Here is a 21,145-nt window from a genome sequence, read left to right as displayed (position 1 = left end):
TAGCTTTCCCACAATAGCTCTTGTAGCTCTAATCCTACAACTACATCAAAATACTGCAAAAACTGGCTTTATTTACAGTATATGACTGATCCAAATGGTCACCATATCACAAAAAAGATGTTAAGAGTTTGGAAAAAATTTAGAGAAGGGCAACTAAGATGATCAAAGGCCTGGAGACTAAAACATATGAAGAACGGTTTCATATTGGGTTTGGCTAGTCTAAAAGAAACAGAGCCAACATGATAGTAGTGTTCCACTATTTGAGGGGCTGCCACAAAGAAGAGGGGGTCACGTTATTCACCAAAGCACCAGAGGGCAGGACAAGAAATAATGGTTGGAAACTGATCAAAGAGAGAAGCAACCCGGAATTGAGAAACTTCCTGACAGTGAGGACAATTAACCAGTGGAATAGCTTGCCCCCAGAAATCGTGGGCATCACTGGAGATTTTTAAGAAGAGGCTAGACAGTCACTTGTCTGAGATGGTATAGGTTCTCCTGCTTGAGCAGGGGGCTGGACTAGAAGACCTCCAAGGTCCCTTCCAGCTCTATTCTATTATTAAATATGTTAGGCGATAGCATTTGCATGATGTAGTAACAATGTCATCTTTCCCTCTCCAAATGCCTCTTCTGGTAGCATCTATAGGAAGGCTGTGCCCAAAGAGATAAAGTACTAGTTGTGGCACCCCTTTGATGCATGTAGAATAGGGGTGGGATAATTACTTTTACTATCAGTATTGTGGCTGTCTTAACTCCCTCTTTTAGATATCTGTAGACTATAGGAAGTGAGGGACAGACTTGGAATAGGAGGAATCTCAGAAAGTCAGATGTTTGGCAATGAGTGGTATTGGGGAGGCATGAGAAAAAGAATGGACAGGATTTTTTTATATTTGCGTTATAGCATGAACACAACTGGTGTGTGTGAGAGAATAAGCTCTAGTCAATGAACCTGAAAGAGAAGTGAGCAGGCTGAATTGAGCTGGGGAAAATTCTGAGTAAGAAAGTAAAGTTTGGGTTTAAAGGAGTGCTTTGTATTTTGGTGCTCAAGCCACAACTTCTGGTCAGTTTTTGGTTAAAATAATTAGATTTTAAGTGAAATGATTGGTTTGAAATTGGCTATGATAATGGCATGCATTTTGAATGAACATTTCTCCCAGCAATGATTTTCAGAGACGGCTCATGGCATGTAGAGTTCCAACTATGACTGTGGGGGTTTTAGGTTAGTGCTTAGAAGGGAAGAAGAGCTAGATGAGAATTAAGCAGTTAAAGGAATTTGCAATCCAACAGAAGACAAAATCTTTAGAAAAGATACTCCCCTTGAACAACCAGATCTGCAACAAGAGATTTCAGGATTTTGCTAAATGACCATGACAAAGAGTGTCTATTTCTGAGAATTCAGATCTGAACTAAAGTATACAGTACCTTTATTGTATCAACACTGAACAATTATAGTGCACACTACTTGTTTTTGAAATCTTTAGAATTTGTTGATCCAGAGAGTAAAAGCTAAGCTGTTACTGAATATGGAAATCATGTCAGTTAATAATTTATAGGTTATATACCATTTATAAGCTCTGCTTATATGGTAGCTACCCAAATGAGATATGAAATATTTTGTCTTTGTTTGCCGGTACATGCAGCCTGTGTATCCCACAAATTAAGTCAGCAAAACATTGACTCGACTAACCTACAAACTAAAATAATATAAACCATTCCAATCCATAATTTAATTTTCTCGCTTCTTCAATTCTTAGTTTAAATTACAGTTAAAGGTTTCTTGCCTAACCTGCTTTTGCTGAAATGCAAAGATGTTTGTCCAGGCTAGAACCTTATTTGCCAGCTTGTCAAGCAGAGAGAGATGACTTGTACCAACTCTACGTTCAAGATTGACTGTGAAAACAAATCCAGCTGAAAAGACAGGATTTCCCCCTTGATTTCCAAGTAATTTTATTCCAAATACCTTCGTTTGGCCTCCATAAAATGCACATAAGATTACAGCTTAACTGAAAACACCGAATACATCAACCAAAATATGGAAGTGGGAACAGCATATGACAAGATCTTGGGGCAGAGTGCATTGAAACACACCTTTAGAAATGCTTCTCTGTTCAGAATCAGAGTCTATATTTAATATTCTTCAGTAAATTCTTGTGGGCCAAACTGCAGTCACATATGCTCATTTTAAAAAATAAGTGTTGCATTAATCAGGTGTGAAATGCAGAAGTTCAACATTTTAAGGGATGACCGTTTATATTTTAATCAAATTACAACACTTCTTTTAAATTGCTGTCAGTATTCAAAACTTACAAGTCCAATTTTGTTTCAAGGGAATCATTTGGGAATATTAATTTTTTCCCTCCTTCAAACAGCTTGAACAATCCTATTTTATTATCCCAAACTTGAAAGAAAAGTACTTCATTCCAACAAATAGTAAGAATACATGAAGTTACAGCCAGCCAGACAGTTGACAGTCATGGAGTCTTCAACAGTTTATTAGAAATAATGTAGACATTAAAAAATCCCCACTGCTTTGAACACAAATTGAGGTTTTCAGGCTTATAAGCTGGTCAAAAAACAAAAGATCCAATAGTGTATTAACATTTTGTCACTCGCTTTCATACCAACAGTGCAAATACAATTTGGTCTAAATGTACAGATTGATAAGCAACAATGTACAGGCTCCCATCTCCATAGCAAGAGATTCATGAGCTCTGAGGATTTAACAACCAAGTGTACACGCTTCACCCATTTTAAATTTTAAAGGGGTTGCTAATTTTAGCTAGGATATCTTGAACACTAACTAGTGATTAAATACAACAAAGTGAAAAGCATTAAACATTAGTGGAACATACCCTGAAGACACCCCTGGAGGTACAGCACGTTACCAGCTTAAATTTAAAAAGCCAATTAGAACATTGCTTCAGCCAGTTTTGTTCCAGCTACAAAACGTGAGTTGTCTGCAGTCCACAATGTGAGGGGGAAAAGTATACATTTACCACTTCATGTAAATTGAGTTTACCCATTGTAACATCTTATGATGAGGCAAAGAGGCATTATAAACCCTTTTATTGCAACTGATTTGATTGCCTATACCTCAAATATTTGTGTGATTGGGTTTTTGTTGTTCCTTTTTTGGAAGTCTGGAAAACTTTCATGCTAACATTATTGCCTCATGTAGCTTAAGACTGCCCTGAACAATGGTATGCACCAATCAATGAAGCTGCTTAAAACAGGTTGAAGATGAATTAAAGGATGCATTTTCTGTCTTTAGAGCTATCAACTCAAGAATTCTTATCTCAATTATGAAACGTTGTGATGAAGTCTTTCCCCAAACCCCAACATTTGTCAGTTTCTTTTATTCCAGGTCTGGCATTTCTAAAAGAAAAAAAGAGGAAAAAAAATTGATTTTAGCTTATAGTGATAGCCTAATTATTGCAAAAAATAAAAAAATTAAAAAATGTGTAACTTTCAACCTCCAAAACTGTGACAATATACCATTTGATAGCTAAGCTAGAGTACACAAAGGTTTGATAGCTTTCACAGATATCTGGCCTTAATGAGAATACTGTATGTCCAGTTGCGTACAGATAATCCTCAACTGGTAACTGGTTACTTAGCAACTGTTTAAAGTTCTGATGGATCCCGAAAAAGGGACTTATGACCCAGAATCAACATTTCAATGTCCATTCCAGCCCCCATGATCACATGACCGCATTAAGGGCACCGAGCCCACTTTTGTGGCCATTTGCAGCATCTTGGGGGTGACATGACTGTGATTTACATTTTTTTTTTGAAACTGGCATTTATTTCCATTTTTCAGCAAAAATTGCCCCAGTAAAGAATAGGTTCATGTAACAACTGTGGTATTTGCTTAATAACTGCTGCAAAAGGTTGTAAAATCAGGCAGTCACATAATGACCCACTTTATAACTGTCATAACTTCTGACTGAAATTGTGGGTTCAATTACAGCCTTAAATCAATGACTATCTGCACCTTCTTTCCCAAATGGCAATTTCCCACTATGTTTTACATTTTCCAATCACAGTGCAAGACACACTAATCCTTTCCAGTTCCTCCAGCATTCTTATTCCACAGGACTGGGGCCCAGGGAAGAAGAATAGATTGGTATGAAAATACAAGAGAGGTTACCTAAAAACCAAAGGCAGTAGATTTTACGTGGGCAATGTATTTCTTATTCCAACAAACTCAAAAGGTTTATTACACTGATGGATAATGCATAATAGTTTATGATACCATCTTTGCTAACCCACAACTTGAAAAAAGAAAGCCAACCTCATGTTAAATATTGAGGGAGGAGTAGTTAGCTGTGAAAAGAGAATTCTACCACTTTGATACTAGAGTATTGTCAGGTTATAAGGAAAGGAGCTTACTAAACATGTAAATAAAGAAGGAAAAAATATAGGTGAAATACATCCAGTTCAAGTGTTTATTATGTAAACAACTTTGTCTAACCTGGTAGATGTACTGATATCCACTCAAACCCTACATAAGTTACCATATTGAGCAAAGGTGATATAGAATGTAAGACTCAAGTACTACCTCTGCCCACAAAGTGTCAACAACCAGAGGAAAATTGAAAATAACTGATTGCAGCACTTAAAGGATTTGTAACCTAGTAGACCTCAGCAACAGAAATTATTTCTATGTCACCTAGAGTCATTTTATCAGTTAGATGAGCAGCATAGAAATTTAAAAGAAAAAAAAGAAATAAATATTATGTTTAAATAAAAATTTATTAGTGTTTTTTTTTTTTTTTACTAAAAACAAGTTTCCTATTAGGCCACAACTTTCATGCTTAAAATTACTGGCTCCTGGATCAGTGATGAGTGAGGAATTCAAAGCTACAGGGATAAACTAACAAAAAATATATTATTTCCGAGCTTATTTGCCACTAACTGGTTTCCAAAATATTGGTTGTTAATCGAAAAAGCCCTGAATAACTTGGGATTTCATTTTCCAAAGTAGCATTCTCCAATCTAGTATATACTCCAAATACTAAATCCTATCACCTGCTGAAATTTATAGGAGTGTGGAATCACTAACCCATGTGCAAAATCTATCCCAATAGTTGATTGAACATTTAAAATAGATAAAAAAGTACTTGATAACTTGAGTTGCCTTATGTATTATACAGTGGATATAAAAAGTTTACACACCAGTTAAAATGCTGGATTTTCGAAATGTAAAAAAATCAGACCAAGATACATCACTTCAGATTTTTTTCTTTAATATAGCATATAAGCTGTTCAATTAATATAGCATATAAGCTATACAAGCATATAAGTTGTACTTAAATCTTTCATGGGGAAAAATAACAATAAAAATGAACGATAATGTGGTTGCATAAGTGTGCACACCCTTAAATGCATACTTTGTGGAAGCACCTTTTGATTTTATGACAACATTCAGTCTTTTGGGGTAGGAACCTATTAGCGTGGCACATCTTGCCCTGGGAATCTTTGCCCACTCTTCCTTGCAAAAGTGCTCCCAATCTATCCGATTCCAAGGGCATCTCCTGTGCCCGATATCTGGAACTGTTCATAATTTCCTCCACTTTGACTACAACCCGAATTCCAGCTGAAGAAAAGCAGACCCAAAGCATAATGCTTCCACCACTATTGTTCATACCTGTGGGTATGATGTACTATTGTGTACTTTTGCTGATGCGCAGTGTTGTTTTTACACAAAAAATCCTTTTTGGAGTTCTGGCCCAAAAGTTCAATCTTGGCCTTATCAGACCATAGCACATTTTTCCCACATGCTTTTGTCATTTGATGTAGGTTTCTGCAAAATGTAGCCAGGCTTGAATGTTTTTCTTTGTTAAGAAAAAGGCCACACTACCCAAAGCCCAAAATATCAAGAGATTTTTGTCACACAATCACTACTTTCCAAGAAATTCCTGCAGCTCCTAATGTTGCTGTAGGCCTCTTGAACCAATTTTCTTCTTGCTTTTTCATAAATTTTGGAGGGACATTCAGTTCTTAATAATGTCACTGTTGTGCTATATTTTCTCTACTTGATGACTGTCTTCACTATGTTTACTGGTATATCCAATGCCTTGGATTTTTTTTTGGTACTCTTTTCCTGACTGATACCTTCCAACAATGAGATCCCTGAGGCAACTGAGTAAATGTCAGAATAATCCCACTAAAACAGCTGAACTTTATATGGGCTTGATCAAAGTCAGTTCAATTGATGGCAAGTGTGTACTGACTACTATTTAACATCAGTTTGAATGTGATTGGTTAATTCTGAACACAGCCACATCCCTAGGCATACTTATGCAACCATATTGTTATATGTTTTTATTGTTATTTTTCTCCCTAAAAGATTTCAGTTTGTTTTGCAATTGAATTGTACCACTTTTATGTTATTTTAAAAGTAGAAAAATTCTGAAGTGATTTATCTTGGTTTGATTTTTTAACAGGGTTGTGTAAACTTTTTATATTCACTGTACAAAGAAAACTTTTTAAAAGAAAATTACCTACAACAGCAACATTAACTATCCTTGATTGAAATAGAAAGGATGAGGTATGGGAGAGACAAAACAGTAAAGTTCCCAGCATTTTCTTAATTTTACAAGAAGTATAATACAGGAAATAAATGTCCTAAAACAATCAACTTACTTTCATCATCACTATCTGGTGAATCCTGTAACAAAAAGAGACAAAGTTAATAAGTAAATTCAATGTACTGCTTTAAAAAGCCATATACTGTGTTTCCCTGAAAATAAGACCGGGTCTTATTTATTTATTTTTGCCTTCAAAAGAGGCACCAGGCCTTATTTTCGGGGGATGTCTTACTCACTTCTGGCACCAACAGCCCCACCCAGCAGGTCTAGTTCTTCTGCGACTGAAGGAGCAGCTTCATTCTGCAGCTACATTCCGGCCTGCATTTTGCAGTCAGACCTTTCCGGAAGGCCTATGCAGTCTCAGTTCTTGGCTGCGGGGGTCTTCCAGAAAGATCTGTGACTGAGAGATGCAGGCCTGGCTGTAGAAGAAGTGGGCCAGCGAGGAAAGGCCTGGCTGCAAGTTAAGTGGGTGCAGGGCGTGTGGGGCAGATCCACACCCCCACCCTAGCTTTATTTTTAGGTGTGTGCCTCGCCCCAAAACTAGGGCTTATTTTTGGGGTAGGGCTTATATTAGGCCCACCCCCAAAAATCAAGCTAAGGCTTATTTTCAGGGAAACTCGGTATTACTAGACATGAAAAATTGTACTGTGGGCCTCCGTAGTCAAGTCTATATAACTGGAATCTTCCAGGCCCCAAACAAAACATATGTTTAATTATGCAGGGCTTTTTTTAACATCAAATGTAATATTGCAAAATGTGCAAATATCACCTTGTTCCAAATTACATTCATGTAGACATTTCCAAAAGAAGTTTCTAGTATGATGTTCACAGAAATTCTTATGCATGTTTACATGGTGTTATCAACATTCAGGGTTGAAACATTCAGGTGAAATATGCCTTATAGAAAGCTACTCACATCATCTGCTCCATCTACTTCTGGCAAATCTACATCTTCATCACCACCCATGTTGTTCATCATCTAATTACAAATGAAATATAATATTCAGTAATGTTTCATATTATTATTTTGGACCTGAGCAACCTGAAGGAAGATTTGCTCTTTTTTATACCAAGAATTAAACTTTTCCATCAGTAATAGTGCTCAGTACCAATTAAGCCATCCTAAACCACTCAAACCCTTTTCAGGTTCCAAGCACTATCACAGAATCTCTCATGATCGTATACATAAATGCCTAAAATCTCACAAACACAAAAATGGAATCTTGTGAAACTGACATTCTTATGTGAAATTTCATGAGATCACCCTTTTTAAAAAAGAACATTCTGTGTTACAAATATATAAATGTTCTGCAACAGCATTTTAATCAATCCAGCACTTATTGGGACCATGGTGTCAGCATTCTTCTTATATAAATATTCCACTTACTTCAGAAAAGCGATCAAAATTGGACAGATCTTCATCAGAATCATCTTCCCAATCTTTCCAGTTGTTAAAATCCACACTGAGCCAATTGAGCTATGGATGTAGAAAGTAAACATTTAATTCAGGCAGCTTGTAATCATGTTAAATAACGTGAGAAGTTTAGGAAACTTCAAAGGGAAAAATGTTTATTTGCTTCTCTTCTACTGTTAAGTTTTCCAACCTTAGGAAAACTAAGAAGAAAAGGAAACAAAATCACCTCCTCTCCACTTTGCTGATTAAAGAAAGCCCGTCGGCATAAAACTGGATTAGGTTTCCCCCACTGTTCCAAATAGATCACCAATGGTATAGAAGTCTTCTCTTCGTTAATGCCTTCCCCACTGTATTGTAATTCCCTAGTATTTATAATTTCAATCTGATTATGAGAAAAGCAGTTTTAATAGGTCTGTGTCAACATTTATACTTACAAATTTGTTCAAATAAGGAAGAATTAGAGCAAAGACCAGCCAATCTATTTCTTGGAGAATAAAATGTTGAATATGTACCATATTCATGGAACATGCAAGAAATGAGTCTGCACATGTGACTGCTTATAAAAGATATGGAATGAACAAATATAGGACAATTTTACAGTAATTGCTAAATATTCTAATCTCAAAACAACTGTTTCAAATGTTCTGAGCTTGAAACAAAGCAAAGGTGCTTCATATATTGGGTTGTGGTTTATTTCCCAGGCAGCTAATATTTCATACCCGAAAGACAAAAACATACATTTTAAGGTTGTGTAAATGCAAAGCCTTGGGCAGGTTGATTTGTTGAGCTTTGTTAACATGCACTTTCTGTATATTCAAAATCTTACTGATTTTGAGCTTCAGGGTGCACTGTTGGTTTAAATTGGTTTGTTCTACTAGGTGGGCTTTACCCTATGTATATTTCCATGCCCTTTTTGTAATTTCCAAAGTGCTTTTAAAAATATTTAAGAGAAATATAACTGTGGAATTATCATTAGGCAAACTCTTTTTTTAACCTGTATTGAGCTTATATAATTTACTTTCTGCTGACTCAGTTCTATATTACTTTTTTCAAAATAGGCTGGCTGATATAGACCTTGGGGCAGGTACTTATTTATTATTGCATTGTACAATATAGGTAGTCCTCAACGTATGATCACAACTGAGCACAAAATTTGTTGCTAAATGAGACATAGGTTAAGTTTTGCCTCATTTTATGACCTTTCTTGCCAGTTGTTAAGTGAATCACTGCAGTTGTTAAAGTTCACATGGTTAAGTGAATCTGGCTTCCCCATTGATTTTGCTTGTCAGAAGGTGGCAAAAGATGATCACATGAACCTGGGACACTGCAACCACCTTAAATATGAGTCAATTACCAAGCTGTGGATTTTGATCACATGACCGTGGGGATGCTGCAGCAGTCATGCCACTTTTTTTAGCGTCATTGTAACTTTGAGCAGTCACTAAATGAACTGTTGTCAGTTGAGGAATATCTGTATATTAATGAAATATATAGAGGATTTCAATCAGCACAATTGCAGTGTAAATTAAAATTAATTATTTTCAAACAATAAAAAGTCATAACAAAAGGCTATGATTTTATTAGCTGGGTGGTTTATTTAGTTATTCCTTTCTGGGGCGATGGAGATATACTCTATCTGAACTAGGTGCTAATTGAAATAATGTATTTAATTTAAGGAAGAAACTGCTAAAAACAGGGGATAGCAGACTTGGGTTTTTCAAAATAATAAATTTAATTGTTGAAGGATTTTGAATTTTGAAGCTTAGCTATTCTGTTCAAGCTCAAATAAAATATATTTTTCATTTTATACATATCCCAACGTATTGTGTTGGGTTGAGTATTCCAAAAATGCAAAGTGTGTTTAGAAGGGGGACTTGTTTTAACAGTTTAAAAGTGATACAAAATGGTACAGTGAAAGTTTTTACCTTAGCTTTCTCTTTTGTTAACCGTGGCCATGACTGGCCGGATTCTCCTTTTCGTAAACAACATAAAACAGATCTGTCTGTTCTTTTATGCTTGGATTCCTAAAAAAATTTAAAAAGTGCCTCTATAATTAGTGTATGTCTAGTTCGAACAACATGAGATAGAATAAAGATATTCCTAGGTTATATTATAAAGAAATCAGATTTTACCCAATTAAATGCTCTCCCACCACATATTCTTGTTTTATTATAATTTGCCATTAAATGGTTTTTCTGAATATAAAAAAGATCATTTTAATATGGAACTATATTCAATTACATGGCTCCCAGCCCATAATATGGTACAATAAAAATGATGCAAATGCATAAAGATACACCACTGGAAATATATAAGACTAAAATTCTACTTCCAATTTTATAGAAGAGCCTGCTCTGCTTAAATCCATCTAATGAACTCCTGAACAGCATAAACTCTTCAATGTATATTACTCAATGTTAACAGAGACAACCACTAATAATTCTTTCCCAAAAAAATAACTATACAATCAGTAATTAGTCACCATCTCTCTAAGAGGAATGGCAGTAGTGGAGGTGAAGAAGACGTATTAAATCAAGTGCATATATAATTCCTTATGGTAACACAATTCTAAGAATTTTACAAACAAGCAGGTATGCATAATGAGCTTTGTTAAAAATTTGGCATTATACAAATAAATGAGAATAAACAATTAGGATGAGAATTTGACAGCTTAACTTTTCTACATAATCATAGCCTTGACTGACTAAAATGTTACAACAGTGTTTCTGACATATTAAAATTAAGTGTAGAAAGACAAGGAAGACAACTTACATTTGGATCAATAGAATTATAAAGATCAATTTCATTTAAATGTTTGAAGCTATCATTTCCTCCAAGACAACTGCAAGAAAATAAAAATCAAGTATTCTCAGTATCAACAAAAGAGCCAATTTATTCATATCAATCCTATTCATGTTCAGCTTTCAGTTTGTTAAGAGTGGGCAGCTATAATAAATTTAATGAAATAAAATGATTTACTTACGCGAATGTAAGTTTGGCTTTCTCAAATTTTACATTAACATCTTTACTGTCTTCAACACAAAATTCAATAAAGACGTAATCCCTTCGGTCATACCACTTTGCTGAAGCAGGCTGCCTAAAAATAATTTGAGAATTAGATTAATACTAATATACAACAACTATCTGACATACAATAATACAATACAATATTGATTGCTTAATAGTCATTAGTCATTTCCCCCCCGATTAGTTCTTTTCATACAGCCCTATTTTTTTTTTGTTGCATGCATTTTTTACAAGAAATTAAGACTGCATACAAATTCTGTTTTAGTTTAGAGTACACAAATATGGAAACTTGCAGCTTGGGACTGGACTAAATTGACTGTCAGCTAGGCCTCCCAAGCAGCTTTAGCTAAATGCAATAATAGCAATAAAAGGAAGTGTTTTTCTTTTTTAAAAACTGCTTTAAGGTCAAGCATAAAGATAGGCCAAAATCAATGGATGTATTTGAACAATTTACAGTTGATCCCTTTAAGTCAAACTATTAAAATATAGAAACTGGAATTATGTAGATGAGAATATTAATATTGAAACCAGAAAAAAGGCATTTTGTTCATTAACCACATGCTTGTCTACTGCATCCTCCATTCTTCTTTTGTTTCTAGACTGCTGAATATTGGGGCTTGCATTAAAATAGCAGCCCCCAACCTTTTGGGCACCAGGGATCGGTTCTGTGGAGGGTGTTTTGTCCGCAGACTAGGGGAGTGTGGTTTTGCACGCTGCCTAGATCCTGAGGGTGCATGGATGGGGCTTTGCTGTATTTGCATGGCCCAGTTCCTGATGGGCTGCAGATCAGTGCTGGTCTGCAGACTGGAGGTTGGGGACCATTGCATTTAAAAAAAAAAAAAAAAAAGGAAATTGAAACTTTCAACTTATCCTTATCCTTAGTTTATAACCATCTACTTTTGCCATATTTATTATAGGTACAATTTAATTTCCAAAGTTTGGAAATTTTAAGTGGTGTGTGGATTTGATTTATTCCTATGTGTCTTTTGATCGCTGAACATACCTCAATGGCTTGATAACTACACATAAACTATATTTACACAATATTCAAGAGATATTTAAAAAGCTAAAGTGGAATCAAAAAGACCAGAACATAGTATTTCCAACAGCCAACACCAAAGAAAAAAACCACACTCTTACCAACTGGGCAAGCAACTTTATATAAGCAAGGAGCAAACCCCACACTCATCAGCACTGATGATATTACCTAGTGAGGTAATGAAATGTAAGAAAACAGCCAAGATCAGAGAACATCAAAAACTCCACGTATCTTCACATTCCTGATTCACAGAAACTCCAAATGAGAGTGCTACAGAACTACATCACAATTCTGAGATACTGCTAGTGAGAGATAGAACACACCTTCACATTTATGCTATTGTGATTCACATTAAGGTAAATAAAGCTCTTGGTTCCACAATAAAGCAAATGCATGGCAATGATCTGGATAATCCTTGCATACTAGCTCTCAGAACACCTATGCAAATACTTTTAGGAGCGGATTACTGCCAAGTTCATAAAGGACTCACAAAGGGATCCTAAGTTTTGCCCAGGAGACCAATTATATAGCCACATACTGAATATTGCGAATAAGAGGCAAAAATATAGAATGTCACAAATTTGTAACACACAAGTTCTATTAAACAGTTGCTTATGTCACAGCATATAGCTAAGGTTTGTTGCCATGGTCTTGACATAAACAAAGGCAAAGCCAGCACATCAAGATAACTGCTGCAATCAAAGCAATGAGTATCAAAAGGTAGCATACAACTGTGCACTATTGCATTCTCTTTTACTGATTTTACACCAAGTTGGTTCATATTGATTCCAAGGTTCAATTACTAAAAGAACAATCATTACCTTGAGACCAAAGGTGCATTTTTTTTCTGGAAGGATTCTTGAATCTTGAATTTCCATATTAAAAAAATATCTTTCAATTCAATAATGGTCTTCGGGCTTCAAAAAGATGAGGATTTTTTAAAAGGCTATTTCTATTGTAGTGTTGCTCCAAGTTGCAGAGTTACTTATTTCTTTTCAGTGGGAAGCAAAACGTATGCCTAAATTCTTGCAATTGTTGTGACCTACAAACTAGAGACTGAAGTTATACTGAATTTGATTTCAAATTCCTGGTTTGGGAGGAGGAAAACTAATGAAAGTTCAATCTCAGATGTAAAGGGTAAATATTTGCCTCATTAATTTTTGGGTGGTTTAGCACAGTGATGGCGAACCTATGGCACGGGTGCCAGAGGTGGCACTCAGAGCCCTCTCTGTGGGCACGCGTGCCGTCACCCCAGTCTTAGGCCTTCAACTGGGTTTTATAAAACCTTTTCTCTTTAGGCCTCCGCCGCTGTGTGCAAAACAAAAAAAAGGTTCAATCAGTCAATTTCAACTTCTCACGGGAAAAAAAAATCTTGCAAAGTTGGAATTGATTGATTGAACTTTTTAGTCCCACCCAGTCTGCCGTTACCACCGCAACCACGCCCACCCAATGGGCCACACCCACCCAATGGGCTACACCCACCCGGCACTCGACGATGCATAAGTGGGTTTTGGGTTGCAGTTTGGGCACTCGGTCTCTAAAAGGTTCGCCATCACTGGTTTAGCAGAAAGAACTAAGTAGGGAGAATAGTGAATGGTAGAATTTACAGCAATTGTGGCTTAATGTTAAATCCACACAGTTTTTGCTGCTTTTAGGCATACTCAAATTGGGACAAAGTTGGAAGAACAATGCTCCCTTCAGGTTTTTCAAATATTTAGTTATGTAAGAATTTGCATTTTACAAAACTATGCCACCTATTTGTCCATTTAAACTTACTGTTCCAGTAAAACAATTTTTAAAATGTAACCATAATTCTAAATAATTCTCATTTTAATTAGGATTCAGTTTTGAAAAAAATGAAGGTAGAATATATTTAAGCCTTAAGAGCATATTAACATAATTATAAATGAAAAAAAAATACTTAAAACTTCAAAAAATAACTGGATTGCAAACTGGTTTATTTTTATTTTAAATTACTAAGAATGTAAGTCAATTCAAATTGGGCTTAGAGCAGGGGTCCCCAACCCCTGGGCCGTGGACCAGTACTGGGCCGCAGCATGCCAGCAACCGGTCTGCACAAACAAGCAAAGCCCCATCTGCAAGATTCAGGCAGCACACAAAACCACGCACCCTCCGGTCAGTGGAAAAACCTCTCTCCACAGAACTGGTCCCTGGTGCCCAAAAGGTTGGCTTAGAGTATTAGTAGGAGTTTTAATGTTTCAGGTTACAGAAATCTAATCTTTAAATCAACTGCTACCATCAGAGATAAGCAATACACTCCCCCAATCATCAAGTAAACTTTTTTTAAAGAACTCCTATTCATGAATTGAAATCAACTAGATCAGTAACAGGACTGTAAAATGAATCTGGCTTCCCCATTCACTTTGTCAGAAGGTTGCAAAAGATGATCCCATGACCCTGGGACACTGCAGTTGTCATAAATGAGTCAATTGCTAAGCATCTGGATTTTGATCATGTGACCATGGGGATGCCACAATGGTTGTAAACATGAAAAATGGTCATAAGTCACTTTTTTCAATGCCGTTGTAACTCTGAAGTCACTAAACGAACTGTTTTAAGTCAAGGACTATCTGTACTACAAAGATCATTAGTAGCAAGGTTTTTTTTTTCCTGAAAGCATATCTAACATTACTGATATTCTTCTGTGAGGGGACTTTCAAAAATGGTTCTAAATGACTTTCTTATATTATGTATTTTTAAGCACTCAAAATTTAAAAATACAAAACAATCAAACCCACTATAAATATTGATGTACATGGCAAGAATAGAATTGATATATTAACCAAGTTCCAAAATGCATGTGCTGCTATTCAATTCAGATTCAACAACATTGTGCCAGAAAGGAATTATTTTGGTTTATACTTTACATAGTTTAGGAAACAGTTTACCTATTGTATCCTCAAGATTCAATTTAACAAATCTAACCACAAAATAACAAAAAAATAAATAAATAAAGAATATATTGAGCTCATTTCCTGGACTTTAAAGCACCAGACTGTATGTGGCTAAGAAGCAGTTTTAGATGCTTGGACCTGCATTCAGTAGAGATACTAGGTAATCATTGCAATTATCCTTACAACAAGGACACAGATTTCACAGGGAATAAAACAGAAAATTAAATTTGCTCAGTAGAAATTCAGTTACAGAAAGCTTTCAACAAATTACCTAGCAACAATCTTATATAAAAACAAATGGCAAGAAGTGTCATCCACAGTTAAACATCAAAGAAGTGAACGGTTACTTTTCACCTTATATTCTAAAAACAATACTTTAAATGTAAAAAGTGTTAAGGATTAATGAAATAGCAGGACTACCAGATTCTGTAAGAGCTTTGTTCCCTATGCCAGTGGTGGCGAACCTATGGCACGGGTGCCAGAGGTGGCACTCGGAGCCCTCTGTGGGCACATGTGCCGTTGCCCCAGCCTTGCCTCCCCCTGCTACCCCCTCACCAGCAGGCCCCTGGAGGAGAGTGGCCCCGAGCGTGGCCCATGCAGAGCAGTGCAGCCAAGGACATGTCAGCCAGGCAGCGTAGACAAGACTCTGCCCTCACGCCCCATCGTGCACACTTGATGTTCTGTGGCGCGGGCAGAGGGCTTGGCCGCCATGGCGCTGCTAGGCTGCCTGGGCAATCTGTGACAGGCCCTGCGGGCAGGCGGGGTGGAGGCAGGGCAGGGGGTGGAGCAGGGACGGGGCCAGTTTTTGGGCACTTGGTCTCTAAAAGGTTTGCCATCACTGCCCTATGCCATCCGTCTGGAAAAGTTGCAAGATTCGTTTTTCTCGCCAGGCACATGTATACATAATCCAAACTAGACTGTGTTGTTTCTCTGCATCATATATGTGGGTATATGCATAATTCTGTATTTATTTTTGTCATATTTATGTAGTACATATTGGAGGTGGTGACTCTGAGAGCTGTATGCAATGAAATTTCATTTTAATATATGCCGATTAGTGTACATTCAAAGTGACAATAAAGTTTCTATTCTAAATATAATAATTTCCTCCTAATGCCATATTTTCAACTTCTTATATAATGACAAAACTGCCATTTTATAAGGTATTAAGTTCTCACTATCCTAAATTATCATTAGAATTGCTATATACAGGGTTACTATTCATTCTGGAATACTTAGCAGTAAATATTGTTAGCTGTAATTCAATACAACAGTAAATCTTAAATTTGTGGTGCATGTGTAATAGGGAAGGGAATGTGTGAAACCATAGCATGTTTCATTTTTCTTACTAGCTATGCATTTCCAAGTTTTGACACATTTAACATTGGGATGTTATTTTGTGACAGAAACTCCATGACCTTAAAGCCACAAGTATATACAATCCTGCAGGAGCATCCAATTTCTAAACGATGTTCCTGACAGCAGCTAATGATTTAATGTTTTCTATTAAGAACTCCAGATCCCTATAAAGTCCTACACAGGACTTAGTTATTGGTGATTTCAATTATATAATGGCAATAGTTTATCTTTAAGAGAGGTTTTAAGTGTGTAAGCATAACTAATATAAAACTTATGTATAGGCTGCAAAGTTAGCCCCAAATGAATAGTTGAATTGTTAGTATGCATTTCCTTCAAAACTCCAATTAATATCTTCATCTCTTGATTTGCCTCTACATCTTAATCACACAAAACCTAGTTTACATAACATCTTACCCATAAAACATGATTGCAAACCACAGTTTGAAAGTGGCTTCCAGTTTTAATTGAAGACAGGCTTATACAAAATAGTTTATACAGAACAACTCAAATACATCATGTACTGTACTGGTTTATTAAACCAGAAAGTGAATCATGCACAGCACTTTTCAACTTAATCTCCCTTCAACTTCCAGAATTCCTATTTCAGCATGACTATTACTAAGAATTCTGAGAGCTGAATTTCATACTTAAGATAACCAGGTTGGAGAAGGTTGAATCAAAACATTTTCAGGGAAGAGGGAGTGTATGAGCTTGCAGACAAGATGTTTAAACAATACAGGTAGTCCCTGACTTATAACCACAATTGACCTCAAAATTTCTGTTACTGAGACATTTGTTAAGTGAATCACTGCAGTTGTTCAGTTAGTAACATGGTTCTTAAATGAATCTGGCTTCCCTGTTGACTTTGCTTATCAGGTCACAAAAGTTGATCACATGACCCCAGACACTGCAACTGTCATAAATATGAGTCAATTGCCAATGGTCATAAGCAGTGGTGGGATTCAAATATGTGAACAACCGGTTCTCTGTGTGGATGCCACTTCCGGAAGTCCATTCTGGGCCTGGGCAACAAAAAATTAGCTACCAATTCTGCCGAAGTGGTGTGAATCGGCTGAATCCCACTACTGGTCAAAAGTCACTATTTTCAGAACGTGTTGTAACTTCAAATGGTCACTAAATGAACTGTTGTAAGTCAAGGACCACCTGTAGTGTGCACCATTATATGGTCGTAGATTTTCACCAGAGATCAGTAAAAGTTCTTATATTAATCATCTTATTATTTGAGAGTGACACAAACAGCAAACAAATGATCAAGGCCACTATGAATGTACTAAGCCAAAATGCCTCAATCTCTTAGATGTTCCAGGCACAATTTCAGAACCATCTTAAAACAGTATGTTTAACTGCATATTACACCTGTATAGCAAGCAGCATTTTGCATTCTTGTCAGTGTAAATTTATTTTGTCAAATGTGGTGTTTCTCAAAAAACTTTCTAGCTTGATTGAGCTGAACTTCACTCTCCAATAACAGCAATATATTCTAAATACAAAAATCTTCACACACACCCAAAAGTATTCAGCCCCAAAACATGTGTCAATACTCATATTTAACAAGAACATTTCTAAATGTTCCTAAATCATTAATGCAGACCAACTGCTCTTTCCACACTAGTTTGGGTAACAAGCAAACAAGGGAGCAGTCCAATATGGATTGTTAAACTGGAGTCTATCAAAATTGTTTCTGTTCTTGATGAAAGTTTTCATCTACACAATATATTCTCTCCTAGAATTTTGCTTCCCTCAACTGTTTTGTGCCAAACTGAAATCCACTTTCAGCTTGGAATAAAGCTATTCTTTATTAGCAAATAAATTCATTGGAGAGCATTTGGAAGGTGAGGCCTCCCTTCTTACACCTACAGGAAAAATGAAAATGATTAAGTCTAAATAAGATTATTATTTATTATTATAGCAAACCCTTAGCAAAATCAAAACTAATATAACTTCAAGATATTAAAATAAAATCTTCAGCAATAGCTTAATCCTTGATGACTCCATGAACATATATATGTAATTTTCTTGGGAGTATAGTATAAATTGTCTGTAATTGTCTTTTTCTAAGATTCTGGTTTTCCCATCTAGCATACCATTCTGGTACATCCCAGCGGTCCAGGAAGTCACCTGGAATCAACACACTCCAACACACACACATATTTAGTACTAACCATGTTGGACTAACTTTGAGATAAACTAAGGTTAACTAGACAAAACATTATAAATTCTTAGAATGGCAAGCCCTCTGAACCTTTCTAAAGAATCTAAAAGGCTAGATAGATTTCCATCTTATGTCAGGAACAGACTGTTTCCAGAGCAAGAAAACTCATTCAAAAATGGATTCACGATTTACTTTGAGACTGGTACCAGCACTGAAACTCATCTCCAACTATTCTCATTTCTTAGTTATTATAAATCTACCAATTAGCATTCCAAACAATAGTAAATAGGATTTGCCTTTGGTTTTGATCTTTTTCACTATTGCTCCTGGGACTTTTCCCCTCTTTAGTACAGTATGTACAAGCACATTCCTCAGCCTGATCTCCAGTATTCCTCCTTTTGCAAGCCACAAATCTTATTCCCCTACTTAAACATACTTACTTACTTCAGCACAATAAGGAATACTGTGAGGAAAAAAAAACCAGTTGTTTAACCCAATAAACCGCAAGAACTCCAAGCTATTTCATTCACATTTTGATCTTAGTTGCATTATTTCTTCCCTTCACAGAAATCTTGTCTCCTTCCTGTATGACCTTGTTCTCTTAACTCAAGTAAAAGCTGCTTTACAGCTCTTCCCTACTAGTAACTTCCCCCGCCCCCCCGTTTAGACAAGTAACCATTTCCCTCACAATTTTTACCTAGCACATGCTTTAGTTCTTATATACCAGACATTGCATAACACAACCAGCGTTTAGATCTCCGCTTTCCCAGGATTTTGACCGCTCCCGACAAGAACCACCTAAATCGATAATTTAGGTATAGATTAAGGGAAAGGGAAGAGAAGGTCGAATAAGTTGGATCCGATGAAGGTGGCGAGGTCTTCAAGGCAGCGGCGAAGAAAAGTGCGCTCCGAACGTGCACAGAGGCACTCTTCTCCCATAGATTTAAGGAGGCAACGCCCAGGTACAGAAGGAAGGGAAAACCGCACCACATTCCATAGCAACCCCGCGTTAGGCCGCCTTTCTCGTACCGTTCCATCATTAACTACTACCATCCACACACCCGCTCCCCTATCAGGTCTAGGCTCAATAAAGGCACGGGTGGTCTCTGAGAGAAAGATTTTCGCATTTCCAGATAGTACACATTCATCCATCCGGCTGCCACACGCGACGGACCCATCCGAAGCCACTTCGACCGTTCCCGGCCCGCCTCACTCACTCACATGGCGAGCGATGTTAGCAGCGACGGCGGCTCCTACTCGTGCTCCGTCCTCTTTCTCCGTCTCTCCAAGGGGCTCGGACCGGAAAAAACGAAGGCGGGACTGAAGATCTCCCGGCAAGGACGAGGTGGTGGCAGGGTGGCGATGGGAGCGGCGGCGACGGTAGGAGCGGCGGCGGCTCGTCCTCGGGTCTGAAAGGCTGAGGCCTGTTACCCACAATGCCGCGCGCCCGCCCGCGCGCGCGCTCTCTCTCTCTCTCTCTCTCTCGCGCTCGCTTGTTCTCCAGCAACGGCAGCTTCCAGGCAGCTGGTGACGCAGCAAAATACTCACCAACACCCCCCGCCTCCACTCATCCTTCAGTCATGTTAAAGTACGCATGCGCACTGCTCGCCAACACCTTGCCGCTTCGTCGTCCTCCGCAGCGCGCTTACCAAAAGCCGGCGGATGTTTTGTTCTGCGCATGCGCGTCACCCCCACCTTCCAAATACGCATGCGCACCACTCTTTCGCGCACATTCTCTTGCACTGCCTGCCGTCACAATTCAGATAGCGACGCATGCGCGTTTTTAACTTTCGCGCATGTTCTCGTTTTTTCTGGACCTTCTAGGGATTAACCCCTATTTTCAGCGCCTGCGCGGAAGAGAAAGATTTACAGTTTTAGTTGCCGGGCCACCGTTTGCCGGCTTAGGGTTGGCTAGGATGAACCTTGTCTGGGTTGACTTACGCCGCTGTATTATAAAATGGTGCAATTTAATTCCAAAGAAATTGAGCTGTACTTTCCTAGTGATATTGAAACCAGTCTAAAATCAGAGAGCATCTATAATAGCTTCCTAAAGTTTCCTTAAAATAATTGTAAGATAAAGCCTTCATTCCCAGATAATTGAATTGAGCGATCTGAAACAGTTATCTCACCGCTTTACATTTCCTTTGAAACTGATAAGACAATGGGAAACAAGATGTGCATATATGCCCGGAGCATATGCATAGGGGCAAAAGAATGGACATTGATTCGAGTCTCAACCTGTAAAAGCTTATCTTATTTTCTTTTTGTGGTTGTTAGGAAGACATATAAATGACTTCACAAAAAGGCTTTGAACTACCACTTCAGCAATGGACAATCCTGAACAGTATTTGCACCTCACATGGTGTCTGCCAGCACTCTCTGTATAAATGGGACATAGTATCCTCCCCTCAGTATGACTACGGGATCTGTAGATCACATTGTGACTGGCTGTAAGATGAAGGCATATACTGGTCCAGTATCTGATTTTTTTAATATAAACAATGCTGCACTTCAATGGTCCGATGGCCTAGACATTGGTATTTAAATGTAAATCTTTTTAACATGTATATTTTATTGTGTTTTACCAATCTAGATGAAATGTTAATATATATTGCTAGTCCATGTATG

At 37.3% G+C, this 21,145-nt stretch overlaps 1 protein-coding gene across 2 annotated transcripts; it reads right to left on the bottom strand.

Moving 5' to 3' along the window:
* Window positions 1-1,924: 1,924 nt before the first annotated feature.
* Window positions 1,925-20,103, bottom strand: PTGES3 (prostaglandin E synthase 3). 2 transcript variants are annotated; one of them, XM_015822905.1, is made up of 8 exons: window positions 20,066-20,103; window positions 10,988-11,101; window positions 10,777-10,846; window positions 9,930-10,028; window positions 7,978-8,067; window positions 7,507-7,569; window positions 6,646-6,670; window positions 1,925-3,372 (listed from the first exon to the last, which is right to left on the bottom strand). In XM_015822905.1, exons 1-8 carry the CDS (start codon window positions 20,086-20,088, stop codon window positions 3,353-3,355), a joined length of 504 nt encoding a protein of 167 aa, XP_015678391.1. In that variant the 5' UTR covers window positions 20,089-20,103; the 3' UTR covers window positions 1,925-3,352. The 2 variants fall into 2 exon arrangements, with proteins under 2 accessions (XP_015678391.1, XP_015678392.1); XM_015822906.1 differs by lacking the exon at window positions 20,066-20,103 and adding an exon at window positions 19,739-19,970.
* Between the last annotated feature and the right edge of the window lie 1,042 nt (window positions 20,104-21,145).

The sequence above is a fragment of the Protobothrops mucrosquamatus genome, unplaced genomic scaffold (assembly GCF_001527695.2).
Source record: "Protobothrops mucrosquamatus isolate PMUCROS unplaced genomic scaffold, P.Mucros_1.0 scaffold1725, whole genome shotgun sequence".
NCBI classification, from domain to species: Eukaryota; Metazoa; Chordata; class Lepidosauria; order Squamata; family Viperidae; genus Protobothrops; species Protobothrops mucrosquamatus.
This window is presented reverse-complemented; position numbering and strand designations above follow the sequence as displayed.

Excerpts from the sequence above, each read along its gene's own strand:
- PTGES3 (XM_015822905.1), bottom strand. The coding sequence starts at position 20,088 with ATGAGTGGAGGCGGGGGGTGTTG. Across the intron at positions 7,570-7,977 it reads ATTTTGATCGCTTTTCTGAA|ATGATGAACAACATGGGTGG; the intron begins GTAAGTGGAATA and ends ATTTGTAATTAG. Across the intron at positions 3,373-6,645 it reads ACCAGATAGTGATGATGAAA|AAATGCCAGACCTGGAATAA; the intron begins GTAAGTTGATTG and ends TTTTTCTTTTAG.